The 22,363-nt window shown below is 44.4% G+C and overlaps 1 protein-coding gene across 3 annotated transcripts; it reads right to left on the reverse strand.

Annotated features, from left to right (window-relative positions):
* Positions 1-169: 169 nt before the first annotated feature.
* On the reverse strand, positions 170-20,971 carry mknk2b (MAPK interacting serine/threonine kinase 2b). 3 transcript variants are annotated; one of them, XM_062998797.1, is made up of 14 exons: positions 20,678-20,971; positions 18,119-18,298; positions 17,893-17,980; positions 17,524-17,625; positions 16,955-17,052; positions 13,515-13,594; positions 13,300-13,373; positions 12,756-12,860; positions 12,376-12,431; positions 11,228-11,323; positions 6,103-6,297; positions 5,715-5,879; positions 4,365-4,405; positions 170-4,257 (listed from the first exon to the last, which is right to left on the reverse strand). In XM_062998797.1, the coding sequence occupies exons 2-14, from the start codon at positions 18,167-18,169 to the stop codon at positions 3,984-3,986; spliced, it is 1,425 nt and encodes a 474-aa protein (XP_062854867.1). In that variant the 5' UTR covers positions 18,170-18,298; positions 20,678-20,971; the 3' UTR covers positions 170-3,983. The 3 variants fall into 3 exon arrangements, with proteins under 3 accessions (XP_062854867.1, XP_062854866.1, XP_062854868.1); XM_062998796.1 differs by having other exon boundaries at positions 18,119-18,303; XM_062998798.1 differs by lacking the exon at positions 20,678-20,971 and adding an exon at positions 20,159-20,229 and having other exon boundaries at positions 18,119-18,303.
* Between the last annotated feature and the right edge of the window lie 1,392 nt (positions 20,972-22,363).

Genomic DNA, 22,363 nt, shown 5'->3' on the forward strand with positions numbered 1-22,363 from the left:
AAATTTTGCTTCGTTATTTTTGCAGTTGATTATTCACAATTAATTTGGTTCTTTAATCGTGATTAATGTAGATTAAAAATTATTATTATGATGATGTTTCTAACACAGACATGTACACTAGACTCTCAGTGGAACAGAGTTTGCATGAATGAGGACTCAGACAGTGGGATGTGGTTCAAAGCGTTTTATTGTTCCTTTTCATTAGAAAACAATACAAAAGTCCTGCAACAACAGTCAAAAGTTCTGCTTCGAGTGAACTGAGATCAGCCACGTGGTACAGTAAAGTGCTTCTTTAGATCAACATTTTATCAGAATCCTGAGGAATAATAAAATAAAACCCCCAGAACAGATCGTTTCAGGAAGTGGGATTTCACCACAGCTCGAGGTGACGGGACGTGGCAGCGGTTCCTGTTCCTGAGGAACCTGTTCTGAGAGAAATCCCACTTGATGAAACCGTGATGCGATTTGGATTCGTCCCCGTTAGTCATTTGTGTTTAAGGGGAAACAGACAGTGCTGAGTACAAGAGAACAAGGAAATAAAAACAAAGCTTCAGGTTGGAGGATAAAAAGGGTCAAAATAAGAACAATAGGAAATAAAACCTGAACCCTTTAGAACTCAATTCAAAATAGTAATTACAGCTGTTTTTATTCTAGACGTCTGAATGCTACCAACGATCCTCCAACCACCAACCGAACGGAAAGAAATCCAAGAATTAGAATCATCCTGGGTTCTAATACAAGCCGGCCCATAACTTATGGATGGGTGAAACGGCGGCGCAGTTAGTCAAGGCCACGATGCTCTTCACATTTGAGAAGAAAACAAGTCTGTTTTATTCTGTTTAAACAGAATTACAGGTAATAAGAGCGCAGGCGTAAATATAAAATAATAATAATAATAAAATACTGAATCAAGATTGGCTGAAATGATTTTTCAAACCAAGAGATCGTTCTCGCGCCTCGTTCGTCGTGTGAAAAGATTCCGAGCGAACGTGAGAAAACGGCTGCACAAACGTTACAGTTCAAGTACGTCTTACTATAAGACATAAACCTCCACGAAAGATGCACGTAGAAACGTATACACACACACACGTATAGAAAAATTACAATCAGTGTCCTATTCTCAACTAATAGGCTCGAGTGCCATTCATTCGACCCCCCCAAAACAAAAAACAGCGCCACTCGCTGTGCTGGAGGCGCTCGGTTAACATTCGACAGGATTTGGAACAGGAACGAGTACGACCCACGAAACCATCAGGTTTCGGTATTTAAAGAGCTCGCTTCATTTCCTGCAGCACGATCCTGCATCATGAATGTACTCGAGGTGGAAATTAAACCAAGAAATAAAAACATCCGTCACCAGAAACACTGAACAGTAAAACATCACCTCTGCTTCTCTTCAACTATGGAAACAATTCTCTGTCGTTTCTGACTTTCCTTCCTTTTCACGTCTGTGCGTCTTCCAACAGCATCACGTCCAACCAATACTTACAAACATCACGTTAAAGAATCAAAATCACTAATAGCCGCTCAGGTGGAGCAGCGGTGAAACACGCTAGCACACCAGAGCTGGGATCTCGAATACGTCGTATCGTATCGTATCTCAGCTCTGCCATCCGACTGGCTGTTGTTCATCCAGGTAGGGAGCCGGATAGGGAGCTCATAACTGCTGCTCAATCAGGTTGGCGGTCAGCACCAGTACAGAGGAAACGTAACGCAATCCGGAGTCACTGAATGATCTCGCATGCATCCATAACTGCGAATTATCAGCAATATTTCCTAAAATATTCATTTTATTTATGTATTTATTTATATATTTTTAATGCATTTTCTCCCCATTTTCCTCCCGATTTAGCAACTCAATTTATCCTCCACTGCTGAGGGATACTCGATTGCATCCGAGGAGAGCACGTCACTGCCCACGCCTCTCAATCAGGTAAAAATTGGACGCGCTAAAACCCGGGAGATAAAAGAAATGAAATAAAAATAACAAAAAGAGAGAAAAGAACGATGTGGTGTTTCACCTGAAGGTTTGAACAGCACCGACGTAAAGATGAGGATACCAAAATATTTCTAATAAATGCTTAAAACATCAGTGGCACAATCTCACACACACACACAATCTCACACACACACACACACACAATCTCACACACACACACACACACACACACACACACACACACACACACACACACACCACACACCACCTTGGAAGACTTTTTTTTTTTTTTTTTTTTTTTTAATCAAAGCTTTTCTCTCTCTCCCCTGGAATGCTTTTCCTTCCTTTTATATATTTTTTTTTACTTTAAGAAAAACATTTTTTTTAATATTTTGAAGAGTCGTAAATCTTCCTGTATTTGGTGGCGCCAACAAGGCGACTGTTTGATCAGAACATGGAACCAAGCGTCGGTACCTTGACCGAAATTTTCAAAGCCTTTCATTCCACGACCAGCTGAGGTTGGTACACGGTCACGTCAACACTGTGTGTGCTTTGTGCTTTCATCACCGAGCGAACGAGAGTTTGATGAAATGCAGCTTTAAAATGAATAAAATATCATTAAATGTGATCGACTGAGGCGGAACCGGGGGCAGAATCGCTGAATTATCTTAAATGCATCGATAACTGCAAAAAATCTGTAATATTTCCTAAAATATCGTCCAAACTTTCAGTAAGATTCTTCATTTTATTTATTTATTTATTTATTTATTTATATGCATTTTCTCCCCATTTTCCTCTCAATTTAGCGACTCAATTTGTCTTCCGCTGCTGAGAGATACCCGACTCGGGGAGTTCAGAATCTCGGAGCTGGTGTGCTAGAGGAATATCCCACTGTGCCACCTGGGCACGGATTCTTAATGTTAGTAAAAATCTTTGGGTTTGGTTTGCTCGAGTGAGGTGGTACAGTCGTGACCCTTTACGTAGATTAGATGTGAATTATAATGACTAATTCTTTAACATATATTAATCACAGGATATTTATGTGCTTATTTGCTTGTGCAAATTGGTTCAGAGATGGAAATTACATCTGCATTACAAACGCCAACATGCTTTGTGCACGAGAAATCTGGAAGATCTGGCTAAAGATGTTATTAAACCTGATAACTGGGCTTTTTAAATATAATATATAGCTTTTCGGAAGATCACATGACCTTAGAATTAGAGACATCTCATTTAGATTAACTAAATAACTGTGCAACTTTGGGACCTTTAGGATCAGGATTGTGCATGAAAATGCCCTTAAATTTGTCGTCCCTCCCCCCATGAGTTCCCCCACGGTTTCAAAAAACCAACAAAAACTGTTTTAAAGTTTTAAAACGCAGGACTGCAAAACAATCGATCTACAGGTGTATTTATGCCTTAAATGTGTGTTTACTGATGACTTTTTGCATAAATAGGTTGCAAAACGAGCTGTGCTCATTGTTCAGAGCTTAGGGGGGGGGTATTTTTGGTCTGTGATTCGTTGTTGTAGCTTCAAAAAGTAGATTTATATTTTGGATTTGCCTGTAATGCGGAAAAAAAAGAATTAAGTGCATTTTCTGTTGCCTAAAAGTCTGATCTGATCGGTGATTTATCTTTATGTGCTGACGTGTGGAATTGGAAGGCTTTGAAAACGGCACTGGGAGGCACTGGGAGGACAGGAATCGTGATGCCCAAACACACCTGAAAGAAAGGTCTTCTCATTGAGATAAAAAAATTCACAGTGGATCCAGCGGGGGCGTGGCAGCAGCACAGGAGGAGGACAGTCCAGGGGGTACGGGGGGTACGGGGGGTCGCGAGTATTGTAGACCTTTGGTGTTCGAGCGGCTGGCTTTAGAAACGCTCCGCTCCTGCTCGTCCGTGCCTCGGACTCGGGCTGACGGAAGTGCCGTTACGGGGAGCGACCCGGGTCTGGGGGTGAACGTCCCGTTTGCATAGAAGGACCCGACATCCGAACGACTGAGCATTATTTTGGAAGAGGTATTTCTGTTTTCTGAGGAGGAGGTTAACAGTCTCCGATCAGGACCAGCGGGGCGAGGAGCTGACTGAGCTCGGCGGCCGACACCGGCCCTCCCTTCATGATGCTGCTCCTCTGCCTCCGCTTGGCCAGTTTGGAGTTGGAGGGGGGCGAGAGGCGCATGGAGGAGGCGCCCGCCGTGACCACCTGAGGAGCCTCGCCCTCCTGGCGCTGCGCTTCCAGGTCGTCCTGCTCGGCCAGCTGCCTGTTCACGGCCATGGCCTGTCCGGCGAAGAAGGTCAGGTCCTTGGCGCTGCTGTTCCTGCGGGCGGGAGGGTCGGAAAGGCGTTAAAACGGGATGGGGCCGGATCGTTGGGTGTGAAAACGCTCGGCAGTGAGAATGTAAAGGTAACAGAGCTGGAGACTCACCTCTGGAGCAGGATGGAGGATTGGAAGGAGTTTGGAGCACCCTAACAAACACAGGAGGAGGAAAACACACAGTCAGTCCGATGCCCAATCACCTGATCTGGCAATACCATACAGACGGGGCAAGGTCTAGTATTTTCTCTTCACATCAGCCTAAATACACGACAATACATTCAAAATCCTTTTAGTTTTTTACTGCTCCCTCAATTCTGGCTATCACAGCAAAACTTGGCACAGTTTTTACACCTGATGCCCTTTCCTTTCTAACACAACCCTCCCATTTCTCTCCGGGCTTGTGACCTGCACAGAGAGCGCACCGACAAGTGCACCTCCCAATGGTTTGGCTGTTCGACCACATAAACTACCCCCCACCCCCTTTCCAAATCAGATATGGCCAATCGAGTCTGTGTAGGCGCGACGTACGTCTATTTTACTGCGGTGCCACCCAAGCATCTCAATTATACTGCATATAAATAAAAATACATCTAATAATTCAACACATGAACGTATAAAGCACGTGTCAAACTCAAATCCGGCCCGCCACGTCATTTCATGTGGCCCGCGAGAGCTTAATAGACGTATGATTGTCTTAAAATACACTGTAAAATCCTACATAAACTGCATCTCCCACAATGCATGCCCATTTTGTGACCCGCCACTAGGGTTTAACTGAGGCGGTTTTCCAACAAGTGATGATGATGAGAAAAATTTACACACAATCCCACAATATACAAGAAGAGAAAATTGAAGCAGAAGGAGGAAATTTATCAAAAGTTTGTGCTTCAGGAAGAGAAAGCGGTGCGTCTTGTGTTATGAGGCGTGTCTGTGGTAAAGGAGGACAATATAAATGTAGATATACGTTATAAATATACAGAATAAATTTGGTATTTTGACACCAAACGCAGAATTTAGCCTCCAAGAAAAACAACAAACTGTCCTAGACTGCAATCACAGCAGGATACGGTACAATCGGCCCTTCGAGGGCCACCATGATACAGACGTGGCCCTCGTGACCAAAATTAAGTGGTGATCATTTATAATTTATTCATCTTTAAATTATTATATTGTCAAAATGCTTTTATATATGAATAATTTAATACCATGTGCTCGGAGGGGCACACTCACCCCTCCTACTCCCTTATTTTGATAAACTTTGACCTCTTTTAACCTGGCCGGAGGTGATAATACCTTCGTTAGCTGAATCATGTCCCTGAGCCGTTTCTCTTTGCGTAATCCTGTTGTAAATAACTTAACGTCATACCCAAATCACCTAACGCTCCCGATCCGCCCCGGCCTGAACCGGTCTGCCCTGTTTTTGTTACAGTTAAAGGAGAGTCTGAGGTAGATCCTCACCCCTCGCACCCACGGGTGCTGCAGGACCTGAGCGGCGCTGAGCCGGTTCTTGGCGTCCCGGACCAGCAGTTTGGAGATGAGGTCTTTGGCGCCGGCGGAGATGTGAGCCCACTCCTTCTCGGGGAACTCGTACTTCCCCTCCTGGATGCTCTCGAACAGCGTGTTCTGCACACAGTAAACAAAACAAGTCTGAGCGGAGTGAACCAATGCAACGGGGGTCGTTTTCATGATCAACACTTTTCCGAAGCGTCCACAGGGTATAAAATATCACCATGACCCCTGAGCAGCCTAAACTGAGCTAAACACATCTGGACTGATGATCGTCCAGCACTTTAATAAATAAAATCATAACATTATAGTTGAGGATGCGGGATAGACGCTGGCGTACCTGGCAGGCGTGGCACGGCTCGCCCATCTCCCAGCCACAGTCGCTCCCACAGCGGCCGACGAACGGAGGATAGCCGCTCAGCATGATGTACAGGATGACCCCCAGGCTCCACAGGTCACAGCGCTTGTCGTAGATGGTGGCCTCCTCGTTGAACGCCTCCACCACCTCGGGCGCCATGTATTCAGCCGAACCGCACTGCGCAGAGAAACACAGGGCGTGGTCAGTACATGCTAACGGCCTTATTATGAATTAAATGTAGATAATTATTATATAAAGAAAGGCTGATGCAGGCGAATCCACAGCTCTGACAAGAACCAACGTACAGAGGAGCTTCCATTTAACGGATTCCTGATTTAACGGACAAAATACCCACGAGAAGCGAACAAAGACCAGCAGTTCAGTAATCGACCACTAGCTGGCGCACGTCTCACTGTTTAAATGAGCAATATGTACCGTCACACCACGTGGAAAAAAAACCGTTTGTAACCGGTTCTATTCAGATAAACAAAACCTAGAAGCTCATCGTTTACAGTCCTTGTGTTTTAAAAAAGACAAATAAAGGCAAAGAATAAAACGATTATCTGCGCCGACATGAGCAGCATCTGTGTGGAGCTGTTTAGATTTTAATTTATATTATATTAATAATAATATTCATATTAAAGAACCAGCCGTTAGGAGAATTCACTCCCTCACTCTCTTAACCGCTTATCCAATCAGGGTCGTGGGGGGGTTGGGGGGGTGCTGGAGCCTATCCCAGCTTTTCAATGGGAGCAAGGCACACAGTAACACCCTGGACGGGGCGCCAGTCCATCGCAGGGCACACACACACACATTCACCTATAGGGTAATTCAGTGTCTCCAATTAACCTGCCTGCATGTTTTTAGAGTGTGGGAGGAAACCGGAGCTCCCGGAGGAAACCCACGCAGACACGGGGAGAACATGCAAACTCCACACAGAAATCGAACCCAGGTCCTTCTTGCTGTGAGGTGCCCGTGCTACCCACCAAGCCACCGTGCCGCCCATCAGGAGACCTGTACATCTGAATTCCCTGATCATTTGGAGCGTGCAGCCTGTACAAGCTGTTCGGTGTGATCGTTGTTTCTGTATCTCTACACAGCAACATATCTAGATCTTTTATTTAGCCATAATAAGGATTTACTTACAAGGAAACGTGTTCACATCGAAGCTTTGACACGCAGGAGATAAAAGTGAAACCCATTTAAACCAGCCTGCACAGGAATGCTTTGTTAAAACTGTAAGGATCTTAAGTTAGAAACAGGACTAATATGGGAAAAGTCAGGAAAGGAGGATTCTGGGATTCGATCCAGTGCATGGAACTGGTGCTCGGCACTTTCAGAGTTTTTAGAGCAGTGAAGCGACACATGAACTCCAGCACTCGGCAAATTATTATTATTTAATTTCTACTTTTGAAAAATCGAATTCTGCTGTGGAGGCGCATGAGGGCAGTAGAAGAAGCGCACGTTGCCGACCCCCGACCTTTCCCCTCATGGTTCGTGAGTAATACAGAGTCGAAAGAGGCCTGTTTAGACCGAGGTGAATTATTTTGAGAGATAAGAAACAAGCAGGTCTCGGGAGGTTTGAAAGGTTCGGCTGAAAGTCTGAGGCGTAGGATCCTGCACGGTGCAGCCGCCTCCGAAATGCCTCCACGTTTCTTACGCAACATCTACACACCCACAACGCACGAACAACAACACACATCTGCTCGAAACGAGGAACTGTGAGGGAACCGGGCTTAGCAGATATTAAAAAAAGGGTCCAAGTCCTAATAAAATGATTCATGATTATAAAGGCAGCGCAGGTTGGAGCCATGCAATCCTCGTTTTAATAAAAAATATCCAAGATTAAGACAGTATTAATGCCGTTTTATTATTTCTAATATGATTTCAAATCAGCCTGTTCTTACAGTTTACAGAAAAAGGTGAGAAATGCTGCAGGTGTGTTCATAACTCATAACTTAACACAATAGAACACTTATTCTCATTACTGTTTATATAATCGATGTACTGCGAATTTTATCAGTGCTCCTGGGAGCTCAGGTGGTTTATTACGTTAGCGCATCGCTCCTAAGATGGGATAGTAGTGGCAGTAATCAGATAGAAGCTTCTGCTGAATGCTGCAAATGTAAAAACTAAGATCAGGGATCGAATCTCATATGATATTGGTGCTACCAGCAGGCCGGCGTCTACACAGACTGGTTCTGATTGGCTAGGTGTTACATACAGATAGGTATGGGGGGGCTGAAGCACTGCAATGGATTGGTGTCAACGTGACCCTGACCAGGATAAAGCTAAATAAAAAAATTATGGAAGTTTAAGGGTTTGATTTGTATTTATTCACATCACACGTCACCAGTAACGTTTACATACAAGTACACGTGAGGCGATCGATTGTTTACGGATCCATTTCGGCCCTCAGGAGCTCACGGTGAGGTCTGACCCCCTCCCCCGGCTCTCGTTCTCGATCGTTCTGGTTTGTTCTCACCACACGGCTCTGGTTTTGGCTCTGAACAGACGCAGCATATGTGCGCTTTGTTTAGTTTTTCCGGGCAGACGTTCTTTTTTTCGCCTGCACCCGCGACACGTTTGCGCTTTCCTTTGTCCTAATGGACGCAGCTGTCGTGTCGCTCCTCCCCGCCGAGGCGATTTCGCAGTGCAGGAATCCGGGATGTGGCAGACAAAGAGACAACTGTTCGGATCGCCCCCCTCCCCGACACCCCCGCGTTTAGGTCGCAGTGTCGAGCACCTTCTTTGTTTGGACTGTGCTGGAGCGCTGGCTGTAATCTATCCTAACCAGCACACACCCAAAAAAAATGGGACGTTCTACAATCCGAGGTTCGACGTTTTTTTATCAGCATGTGTGCCCCGCAGATACGGCGGCGGGGTGACTGGGTGCACGACGACTGGGTGGTTTCAGCCTGGTGAAAAACAAGCCCGGTCTTGCATCAGGCTGCATCTCACAGACAGAAAGCAAAACACTCGTGTTGGCAAACAAAACACGGGGCTTTCCTGCCCATGTGACGAGGAAGTGGCCCGTCAGCTGGCAGACTTTCGTTTTTTTTTTCTCTTTCTCTTACAGTTTGCATCGGCCTCCGGGCGGCTCTGAATTCCCCGGTGTGGCTCGGCGTTCGGGAACTCGCACCCGGACGTTTCTCAGAAATCGAACCCGAGCCCCGAGCTCTACCACAGGCTGCGGAGGAAGGTAGAGGTTAGACCGTGACTTCCTCGTCAGATAAAAAAAAAAAATCTACAGCACCACGTGCCAGAAAGGAAAAAGATCCTCGTGATGAAGAACGAGCAAAACAAGCCGAGTTCTGCGCCCTCCTACGGTTCGCCCTCCCTTCTGACCGGCCAATCAGAACGCAGTTGCTATGTGTGAGCAGGAAAAAGGAGGGACTTCCCAAAAACGCCCGACCCCGTGCTCTTTGGTGAAGAAGCAAAACAAAGAAAGGCAGAGCAGTGAAAACATGATAGAGCACGAGACGGGGTAGAGGCTATACTGCACCAGTAATAAGGTTGGCACTGTTGGACCCTTGAGCAAGGCCCTTGAATTGCTTAGATTGTATACGGTCACAACTGTAAGTTGCTTTGGATAGAAGCGTCCACTAAATGCTGAAATGTGTAGCACATGGGGAAAAGAAGTGCCAGGGAACACACGTGAGCACCAACAAGTTCCTTTACTGGAGGTTAAATTCGTTCTGCACCCCACATTGATCATCAGTTCAGTTTTTTTAACTGAATTCTCCTGCTTAGGTTTGATGAGAGGAAAAAAGACCAGCAGTCAGGGCACCAATTCATCCCAGAGCATGAATTCTATTCTATTCTATTCTTAGTAGCAGCAAAGCTTCACTAAAGCAAGGAACCTCGATTTAACAGACCAAGCGGGGGATTATCCCTTCAGTTTTTCTTTAGACCTGCGTGTATCGCTCACTGTTTCTTCACTCCGTATTCCTCACATACACGAGTCACATAAATCGACCACTAGTTGGCGCACGTCTCTCCGTTCACACGAGCGAGAGGCTTTATTTTGTCGGGAGGCTCGCTTTGTTCTAGCGTTTTGTCTTCTCTGTGTTTTATGCTTCATTTTTGCAAGTTCTAGTGCTCGCTTTTGACTTCGAAAGATGAAAGAAGTGTCAAGAGAAAGAGAAGCAGCTGGGTATCGCTGTCACATAAGTCACAGAAACGGCGCTTTCCACTTTCTTTACCACGATACCTAGATGCTCCTCTTCCATTTACCACCTCTCTTGACCTTAGAAGTCATAACTAAGCAACTAGAACTTCTAAGGGCGAGAACAGAGCGAGACTCCTGACAAAAGCTCGCCTCTCACTCATGTTAAGAGAGAGAAATGTGCAGACTAGTGGTCGATTACTGAACTACTTGTCTCGGGACGCTTCTCACACGGATATTTGTCTGTTCAATCCGAAATCCATTAAATGGAGGTTCTTCTGTACTTCACATTTTTCTCTGCTGAATCAGTGTCCGCAGTAAGGCCTACAGTAAGCTACGGTAATAAAACCCCCTTTATAAACCCCCCTAAATAGTCCGGAGTTTCCCTGCGTGCCTGTGGACAAACATCTCCCATCACCTGTTGTGCTCTGTCTCGTTCTCACCCGCTCGCCCTGATCTACACAGCACAGCCGGACCATTTCAAACCAGATAAGCAAACCAGCTGCAATCGAGTCGCTTCACTGGGTCTCTCAGGCAGATAACGAGAGCGACGGACGTCCAAGCGGGGAGAAACGGCACCAATTATTGGGCAAAAGTCAGAATTTCATAACAAAACAAGCACAAAAACACTCCCCACCCAGCTATTAATCTGATACTCGACCTGACTAATCCAACCAATGAGAGGAGAGAATTTAGGTGACACCACCCGAGCTCGTCCAATCGTGCAGCAGGAGGGACTGGAGATAAGGACAGTAAAAACGCTCGGCTTATCTGTGCTGCAGTCGTGAGCAGAGACGACAGGCACGGAGGCCCTAACCCAACGTAACCCTGCGTATTAATACCTGATCTGTTGTATTCACAGAGAGAGAGAGAGAGAGAGAGAGAGAGAGAGAGAGAGAGAGAGAGAGAGAGAGAGAGAGAGACATGTGTTCCACCCACCGGTGTGAGGAGCTCGGGGGTGGAGATGGGAGAACTGTCACTGTTCAGCTTGATCCCGCTGCCCAGGTCAAAATCACAAATCTTTACTGGAGAAATCTACAGAAATAAAACATTAATAAAATAAAGGAGTTAGAACAGGACGTTACCTCACACCAGCTCCATCAGGGTGAACCTGAGGGACGTTCACTGCAGTCAAGTCTGATTATTTTATAATAATAATAATAATAATAATCACATGAATAATGATAATAATAATTATATAATAAACAAGAATATCAATAATAATAATAAAAAAAATTAATGATAATGAATTAACAATAGAAATAATAATTAGAAAAACGAGAATATTTCTATCATAATATTGACTATATTAATGATGATAATACAAATAATAATAATAATAATAAATGATAATAATATAATAATGATAATAATAATAACGATAATAATAATAATAATAATACTGATAATAATAATAATAATAATGATAATAAAAATGTAAATAATAATAAGGATAATAATAATAAATGATAACAATAATAATATAATAATAATGATAATAATAATAATGATAATAATAATGATAATAATAATAATAAAAATGTAAATAATAATAAGGATAATAATAATAAATGATTAATGATAATTATTATTATTATTATAATACTAATATAAAAATAATAATAACAGTAATAATAATTATAACAAGGCTATTAATAATAAAAATAATGATGGTAATAGTAATGTATTAATAATAAAATAATAACTTATATTATCATGTGATTATAATAATACTATGATAATGGTAACAATAATGACAATAATACAACAACAAAATTATATTAATAATGGCAGTAATAATGCTGTTATTGTTACAATACAATACATTATTATTATTAATAATAATATTAATATTGATACTAATGATAATAGCAATATGAATTAGTTTGTTTATTTGGGTTTTTACGCCGTGTTTAACACGTCTGTCATTTAATGGCAAAAACTGGCGTTATGTTTTTCCAAATTGCTAAAAGTAGACAAAAACATAATAATAATTATTATTATTATCACGATTATGATCACTGACCCTCAGCAGCAGGACCACACACACTTACACTCTCATTCTGAAACACTAAAAGATCTCTCACCTTGTCTGCATGTTCACATAAGATGTTTTCTGGCTTCAGATCTCTGTGGGCCATCCCTGTCACACACACACACACACACACACACACACACACACACACACACACACACACACACACACACACACACGTTAGTCTTCAGGGTTTTATGGAGGCGATTCTCAGTATGGTGGCGGCTAAGAACATCAGGGTGAAAGTTTGTTTCCAACACAGCGAGTTGCCATGAGCGGCTATAAATACTCCCTCCAGTCATCATGCCCACCGTGCCAACGTCCCCCGGGCTAATCACCAGCTTGAGAGAGCTTCTCGGGGCTCTAACTATCCAGGGCGAGTCCCTAAACTGCCTACAGGAGACGTTCTAACTGCCGGGCAGTCGTACTCACCTTTGTTGTGCAGGAAGTCCAGAGCGCTTGCAATGTCCTGCACCACAATGCTAGCTTCCTGCTCGCTGAAGTGTCTCCTTCTGTGAATGTGGGTCAGGACCGAGCCTGAAGAGGGGAAACGCACACAGAAATCCATTAGTGCTGCTGCTCTCGGGTCACCTCGTGCTACAAGTTCAATTTGATCAATAATCCTGATTAATAATGCGCCCCGCCCCCTATTTCTCATGATTATTACAGCACAAGACTCTGATATATGCAGTTACCCTACATTTACAGTCTCAGCGTTTAGTTGGTGCTTTTATCCAAAGAGATATGCAGTACTGTGACATCGTATTGTCTCTCCGACACGTGCCCAGCTACCAGCCGATTCATATCGACAACAGAGAGCCGTATCGCGTACCGAGAGCCACTCCCCAAAACCAGAGACACGGTCCGACCCCACCCCCATCAAACACGGCTAACCCTTTATATCATCTTGTAGCTTCTAAAACATAACCCTAGGCAGCAGGAACACTCCACAATGAGCATGGTGGGCTCAGCTTACCTCCCCTCAGTTTCTCAAACACCAGGTAGAACTTGTCCTCCTCCTCAAAAAACTCCACCAGCTCCAGGATGTTTCTACAGCAGAACAGAGAAGCGGGTGGTTCATTTCAGGGCTGAACGACACAAAGAAAATTGAGCCTGTCCTAGTCTGACCGATCACCTTCATCGAGTAGCGTATTCCGTACAGAACCAGGCCGTGTGTAAAGCTAAACTTACCTGTGGCCCTGGCACTGATAGAGCATCTCCACCTCCCTGAACACTCGACTTCTACTGTGTCCAGGTCTCTTCTCTATAATCTACAAATAAAAAAGATGAGAAATTAGAGATGATTACAGACATCTGGGTTATTTTACATGCGACAAATATTTGGAGGGGTCAACAGGACGACTGCTGCAAACGACTCTTAATACACAGTTTGAAATACTGCGCTGCTCTCGGTGTGTTTGTTTATTAGGATTGTAACGTCATGTTTTACACTTGGGTTACATTCATGACAGGAACGGTAGTTACTCGTTACACAAGGTTCATCAAGGTTATATCGAACACGGTCATGGACGATTTAGTGTCTCCAGTTCACCTCACTTGCAGGTCTTTGGACTGTGGGAGGAAACCGGAGAACCCGGAGGAAACCCACGCACACAGGGAGAACGTGACTCTGTGCGTGCGTGACTCTGTGCGTGACTCTGTGCGTGACCCTGTGCGTGACCCTGTGCGTGACCCTGTGCGTGACCCTGTGCGTGACCCTGTGCGTGACTCTGTGCGTGACCCTGTGCGTGACCCTGTGCGTGACCCTGTGCGTGACTCTGTGCGTGACCCTGTGCGTGACCCTGTGCGTGACCCTGTGCGTGACTCTGTGCGTGACTCTGTGCGTGCAATATGGATCTCCGTATGAACCCTGAGCTATATTTTAATGAACCCAGTGGCACTGTAGCCCTCACACGGTCCTCGTGCCGACCTCCCTTGACAAAAATATTTCATGCAAACTAAATCTGGCTCAGAGGTTGGACCCGAATCTGAGCGCTGACGGACAATCGCGTTCCACGCCTCGTCCCCTGACCCCCCTCGCCGTGCGCTGCGAGCTGGACGTGACTGGATTAGCTGTGCTTGTAGGAGCTACATTCCACTACGGGCCGCAGCTCTCCTGCGTCAGCAACCTCCGCGCTGAAGGTTCTAACCACGAAAAACCCGGAGAGTATAAATAAATACCATCACCACCAGTACAGAAAACACAGGGGTGTGGGTGAGCGAGATCCAAACTCTCCGAGCTGGACTTTCCCCCGAGAGTTACAGTAAAAAGAGGATGAGGATGTTTTTGGTGTGTTGCTGGAGAGCAGAAAGCTCGATTCAGGAACTGAGGAAGGAGAACGTAATGCATGAACGACTGAGGCTTCCTTTATGTTCAGTTCAGGCACAGATACCAACGACCAACCCCCCAGTACCCCCGGCTCAGCGAGGAAGGGGGGGGAGGAGAGGGACAGGGGCATCTGGTCTCAATTTTCAGAGCCCCTTTCCTGGCTAAATCGGCCCCTATTGTAGACAGAACCTCCCAGGGTCAACAGAGCAGCGAAGATAAACAACACGAGTGAGGCCTGTACGTTCAACACAGAGTTAAATAGAGTGTAATACACTACTATTAATGATCAGCCATAACATTAAAACCACCTCCTTGTTTCTACACTCACTGTCCATTTTATCAGCTCCACTTACCATACAGAAGCACTTTGTAGTTCTACAATTACTGACTGTAGCCCATCTGTTTCTCTACATGCTTTGTTACCCCCTTTCATGCTGTTCTTCAATGGTCAGGACCCCCACAGAGCAGGTATTATTTAGGTGGTGGATGATTCTCAGCACTGCAGTGACACTGACATGGTGGTGGTGTGTTGTGCTGGTATGAGTGGATCAGACACAGCAGCGCTGCTGGAGTTTTGAAACACCTCACTGTCACTGCTGGACTGAGAATCGTCCACCAACCAAAAACATCCAGCCAACAGCGCCCCGTGGGCGGCGTCCTGTGACCACTGATGAAGGTCTAGAAGATGAGCGACTCAAACAGCAGCAATAGATGAGCGATCGTCTCTGACTTTACATCTACAAGGTGGACCGACTAGGTAGGAGCGGCTAATAGAGTGGACAGTGAGTGGACACGGTGTTTAAAAACTCCAGCAGCGCTGCTGTGTCTGATCCACTCATACCAGCACAACACACACTAACACACCACCACCATGTCAGTGTCACTGCAGTGCTGAGAATCATCCACCACCTAAATAATACCTGCTCTGTGGGGGTCCTGTGGGGGTCCTGACCATTGAAGACCAGCATAAAAGCGGGTAACAAAGCATGTAGAGAAACATATGGGCTACAGTCAGTAATTGTAGAACTACAAAGTGCTTCTATATGGTAAGTGGAGCTGATTAAAAATGGACAGTGAGTGTAGAAACAACATTATTAGCACATCATGCTCACACACGTGCCTTTAAAATTAAAACTTCCTCAAAAAAAGAAAGAAAACGTTTGTGTTAATGTGCCTCAGATGAACTGTGTTTATTATTTAATTATTATGTACACGTATTAATTCAATAAGTACATAAATAAATATATATAAATAATGCCTAGTTAACATGCGCACACACGTGCCTTTAAAACCTAAACATTTAAACCACATGTTTTAACGTTCCTCAGGCTCATAACGTTTATCCTCGGGGCCACACCTCACGTCTTACACGGCGCATAAAAAAGTGGGTAAACAGTTCAGTTCTCTACCCCCCCCCCCCTTCCTCCTGTGGTTAGTGTTTTAGCAGACATGCCAGAACAGAACGTGATGTTCCCGCCGCTGTTCGTCTCTCGCACCAATAGGGACGAGGTGTGGGGGAGTGCGCGGCCGTTCTAGCGCTCCGATTGGCTTTGGTTGAAGCAAAAACAACAAAAGGGGGGTTGGTTCTGTGCTGAGCCAGCAGTGAGCGTCCGCGGCCAGGGTGCAAACGTTCAAAGCTCGGCGTGAACCTCCAGCGCGGGGTCGCAGCTCGACCCTGATCCTTAACTCCAGGAACGAGGCCAGGGGTCGGGCGTCGACCCTTCAAACTTCACGTCTCTCGGTGTTGTAGGCGGCTCCAGCGAGTGAGACGGGCGGACTCGAGGCTCACGCCCTGCGCACGCCAGGAATACCGACATGTTCGTATGGAAATAAAATCGGGCGTCACGTGTGGGGCCGCCAGCGAGACTTCCAGAAACTAGTTTAATCAGTTCCTAGAAACATGGAGTGTGGAGAGCTTACTGGAGTTCAGGATCCACACTGGGACTGTTTACACACCTCAGACAGCCTGTACTCAAACTATTTCATGCCAATTTTTCGTTTTAACCAACACTCCATCCCGGTCAGGGTCACGGTGGGTCCAGTGTCCAGGGAAACACTGAGCCTAAGGCAGGAATACAGCTTGTACAGGGTGCCAATCAGTCGCAGGGCTAACACTAAGGCAGCTGTAACCTAGTGGTTAAGGTACTGGACTAGTAATGGAAAGGTCACTGGTTCAAGCCCCACCACTGCTGGGCCCTTAACCCTCTTAATTACCATAAATCGTGTGGATAAAAGCGTCTGCTAAATGCCGTAAATAGCGCTGCGATCAGATCGAGATGTAAAAAGGAAGCACGTGTCGTACCTTCACGGCTAACTCCTTCTGTGTGATCTGGCTGATACACGTCTGCACTTTTGCGTAGGCTCCCGCTCCCAAAACTTCGTCCTGCAGCTTATACACGTCTAGAAAACAAACAAAACAAACCATGAGCGATGTTTTCGGCTGATTTATCCTGGTCAGGGTCGCGGTGGGACCGGGCTGCTATGGAATCACTGGGCGTAATGCAGTAACGCACCCCGGACAGGACGCCAGTCAGTCACCAGGCCTCCTGTCACCTCGTCCTTAGACATTACTATAAACATCTGTATAATACAGACACCCGACCAGCTGACTGGCACCATTTGGGATTCGAACCCTTGATTAACCAAGCGCCACGTTGAACACTATTAACCCTCATGACCTTTTATAACAGAAATATAAATGCATAAGTTTAACAAAGGGTTCATAATCAAGGGAACTGAAACAGAGCATCTGAAAACAAAGCCAGGCCAGCTGGTTTAGTTTCTGACGTAATTGCTCACAAATACAAACACGGAAAACTTTCTGCCTAAATATCTGGCAACTTATAATACTGTAAGTGTGTGTGTGTTCACCTTCAAACCGTCCGGAGAAACTGTCGGTCGCCCTGCACCTCTTTTTCTTCTTGTTTCGCTTCTTGGCGTCGGGGATGTCGATCGGCCGGCTGGCTGGCATGTCTGCGCGTTTAAAAAGTAAAGGATGAACATTAAAGACAGATTAAAGACTCCTTAAACGCAAGTTACACTCTCGAGTAAGTCCTAGGGTAATCACCGGGGACCTGCGCCACATCACGGGGAGTGTGTCTGTGGCTGGATTTGGGACGGACCTTAATTACGTGACCGTGACTCCGCGAGTCCTCGAGCGGGATGTAAACATGCGTTTAAGTACGATGATGCACCTACAGCAGAGTTTAGGGGGTGTACACACTGGAGCGCGATACTCACCGGGGCGAGCGGGGTCAAAATTGAAGCCGGAATCGAGGAGGTGCGACCCGTTCCTGGTGAACTCGTCCGCTTCGAAAGGATTTTGGCCCTGATGTGAATAAACGTGAAGAAAAACAAGTAAACACGAGTGTGTGTGTGTGTGTGTGTGTGTGTGTTATTATCCAATGCCTGGCATCTACATGTAGACAAATGTCAGGCAAATACGTTCACGAACACGCCAACACACCTTGAAAGAGCGATGGAATCCGGTTCCTGTCGTGATCTTGTTCTGCACCATTTTCCTTCCTGATTTTGGGACTCTCTTTGGATCGGTGGTTGACGGCAACAACGGTGTCCTTTAGCCTGAGCGGTTAAACTCGCTGAGCTAATCGGATGTCGGGTGATCGTGGCGCTTTAAACGGGATACCTGCACTAAAAGAGAAGACGGAGGTTAATTACTGTGGAAGCTAACGCACATTCACAAGCTGTGTGTGAGCCAACATGCCAGCCAAATGCCAACAAGAAACCGCCACGCAACCAGCACTAACCAAAAACGATTCGTTATTTTGATGTACCTTAATAATACGCTCATTTAGCAGCTTAACGACTGCTGTTGTGTCCACTAGAGACAGATTTCTCCAAGCAATTACTCAGATACTTGAAAATCAGTTATAATAATCATGATCGATCAGCGTGGACATTTTATATTTCTGAGCGCCGCAATAAAATGAAATCACAAAGTGCTCCTATTAAATCATCTTCCATTTTCATTAGGCTATTACAGCATTATATTCTATTTCTGAGTGATACTGCTTTATCTTTACTGCCAACAATCCCAATCCTCTAGATAAACACAGACACCTAAACCATAAAGTAAATAATTATTAATACGCTGTCTTGATGTTTCAGGTGCATTCGGTCCAAAGTAACAGCACAGCAGGTAAACACTGGGCACGAGGCTGGAAAACCCCGGACAGGGCGCCAATCCACCACAGTGCTTCAACGACCATCCTCAAGACATAGCAGTCATGTCTGTTTAGATGCCTGGCTGACCGGAAGCGCCACAGAGAGCCGAACCAGCATTCTGACCAACGGAATGTTACTCAAACCAGCCCAAAAACTTGGTCGCATAGACAAATAATACTTAAATAAACTAATTTTAACAGCTCAGGAAGAAATAAGCTGTACGTGATCACCCCCTTGTGGAGACTTTATGTTACACTGAGTAAACCACGGTGGGACCAGATTGGGAGATTGGGAGAGCAAAAAAAGAGAACATAAGATTAAACCAACAAGCAATGCACGATTTTAAATCATCGTAATGAAAGAAAAGATATACGAATAAATGACAGTTGCATGATCAAATGTCACAGCCGTACAAGTTCCTAAACATCTCAGCTCCCTGCAAAACAAGTCCGATGTAAAACCAAAACCCTCGGGCTGCGAACATTTGTTTTACAATCTACTGCACCATGACGTCTATTCTCAATCTGTACTGATCCAACCACGTTCCTGATTATATCTTACATATAAACAGCAAACACCATGTCCTAAACACTGGATTTAACTTCATTATCAAACACTGAACCATTTATACTACTGTAATATATATATATAATTTTACAATAGTATAAATGGTTGTGTTTGATGAGTAAATATATACTATTTGTGTACACAATGTGATTGACAGTCTTTATTGACTTGAATATATACACATACAGTCAGCTATTTACATGGCTTAATTTTTATCTCGTTTCCAGATTAATCATTAACAGATGTTAACACGATTGTTTAACAGGGCAGTGTTAGAAAACCCCCATTAAACTAAACACAATAATACCATAATACTACATAACAGTATCGCGATATCTAAAAGTATCGTGATATGTTTTATGTTTTCATATCGGACAGCCACAAACAATGAACAGTTTTCAACTGCAGCATTCCAAGAATTACACTTTTTTTTTTTTAGAAGACGCATACAGTACAATCGCAGTATATGTTAGTAAACATGTTAAAAGCTATAAAGGCACCGAGTGTTTGTTATATGCTATTTTGAAAGTACGTCAACGAAACGCCATTGTTGTTGGCATTAGCATGCTAAAGCTAACCAAAGGAAACTACCGTAATAAACTCGACTTCGAATTCGAAAACAACAAAATATATATTCATAATAAAACAGCACAGAAGCACAGAAGATCATGACATACTTAGAAATATGGTAAAAAATAAGTACAATATTAAACAGCCCGTTAAAGTTATAAAAAGAAAAATAACGTTGGCTTACTTGTGGCTGTGTTCCAAATCAAACAAGTAGCGCACTACAAGGATACCAAATACTATGTTGGTATCCCCTGCGTAGGGCGCCTATTCGGTAAATAAAGGCTGATTCGGAATCAGCCCCTTAAAAACGACCGTTGGATTCATGTTATTAAAAATAAACCACGTATAACATTCTTTCCATAAACAATAAACTTAATTGACATGAATTATTCTACAAATTACTCGAATTAGTTGTTAATTTTAATGATAAATGGAACAACAGATCGAGTTAAATGAACATGCGAAGTGTAACAAAAGTAAATAATAAATAAACAGGTATTTCGGGCTGCGTTCCAAATTGCATCCACTAGCACTAAACATCCACTGTTAGTACTGTAACAGTCTAATTCTTACACACTCGTCTTAAGTATAACTATGTCTATTTAGAACACAGCCATTGACTTACCTTTGTAAACACACACAATGCATTAAATCCAAACCAGCCAATAATCCAAAATGGTTTGTAAACAAAGAAGCTGCTCACCCCGTTGATGTGATGTTAAAGCTCCAGTGTGGATGCCGTTGCGCGACCCCTTAGAAGGTGGTTCGGTCGTGGGTGGTGGTTGTTCTACTGTGTGGAAGCTCCAAAGCTGGAACATGCGGAGCTTTATATAACCTGAGCCCGATCCTCTGCAGCTCTCAGCCCGGCCTGCTTCAGTGTGGATCCGCCCATCAGCTCACACACACACACACACACACACACACACACACACACACACACACACACACACACACACACACACACACACACACACACACACACACTGCTGCTGACGCAGGGCGGATTTAACCTGCTTTTGTTTCCTTTTCTTTCTAGAAAATGCAGGAAACTGTCATTAATGTCCCTTAAATCACAACACACGATTAAATCGCTTTGAAGCACAACACGCCATGTCATCTAGAGCTTCAGATCATCTGCAGCACTTTCATTTCCACCCAGTGTTGGTGCATCAGCATGTATGATGCAAGTCTGTGCAACATCTAAACATCTCCTGTCACTGAAACCCCACTTACACAGCAAATGATCACAGAGCACTCTGTGTGTGGCATCAGATCACCCCAAACACACTAAAACAGTTTAAATATACCGTGAGGGCTAAAAGAGGGACATCAGACCAACCAAAAGAAGGACATTAGACCCCAAAAAGGACATTAGACCCCAAAAAGAGGGACATTAGATCCCAAAAAGAGGGACATTAGATCCCAAAAAGAGGGACATTAGATCCCAAAAAGAGGGACATTAGATCCCAAAAAGAGGGACATTAGATCCCAAAAAGGAGGAACATCAGACCCCCCAAAAAAAGAACATCAAAACCCAAAAAGGAGAACATCAGACCCCAAAACAGGAGAACATCAGAGCCCAAAACAGGAAAACATCAGAGCCCAAAAAGAGGGACATCAGACCCCAAAAAGGAGGAACATCAGACCCCAAAACAGGAGAACATCAGAGCCCAAAAAGCAGAACATCAGACCCCAAAAAGAGGGACATTAGATCCCAAAAAGAAGGAACATCAGATTTCAAAAAGAAAGAACATCAGACCCCAAAAAGGAGAACATCAGACCCCAAAACAGGAGGGCATCAGAATCCAAAAAGGAGGAACATCAGACCTCAAAAAGGAGGAACATCAGACCCCAAAACAGGAGAACATCAGAGCCCAAAAAGAGGGACATTAGATCCCAAAAAGAAGGAACATCAGATTTCAAAAAGCAAGAACAACAGACCCCAAAAAGGAGAACATCAGACCCCCCAAAAAAAGAACATCAGACCCCAAAAAGGAGAACATCAGTCCCCAAAACATGAGGGCATCAGAATCCAACAAGGAGGAACATCAGAGCCCAAAACAGGAGAACATCAGACCCCAAAACAGGAGAACATCAGACCCCAAAAAGAAGGACATTAGATCCCAAAAAGAAGGAACATCAGATTTCAAAAAGCAAGAACAACAGACCCCAAAAAGGAGAACATCAAAGCCCAAAAAGGAGAACATCAGACCCCAAAACAGGAGAACATCAGAGCCCAAAAAGTAGGAACATCAGAGCCCAAAACGAAGAACATCAGACCCCAAAAAAGAGGATCATCAGACCTCAAGAAGCAGGACATGACAGAGGAGGATCTCTCCATCACACAGAATTAAAAGCTTAATTGATGTAATTGTGATGAAACTAAACT

The sequence above is a fragment of the Trichomycterus rosablanca genome, chromosome 7 (genome assembly GCF_030014385.1).
Source record: "Trichomycterus rosablanca isolate fTriRos1 chromosome 7, fTriRos1.hap1, whole genome shotgun sequence".
Taxonomy (NCBI): Eukaryota; Metazoa; Chordata; class Actinopteri; order Siluriformes; family Trichomycteridae; genus Trichomycterus; species Trichomycterus rosablanca.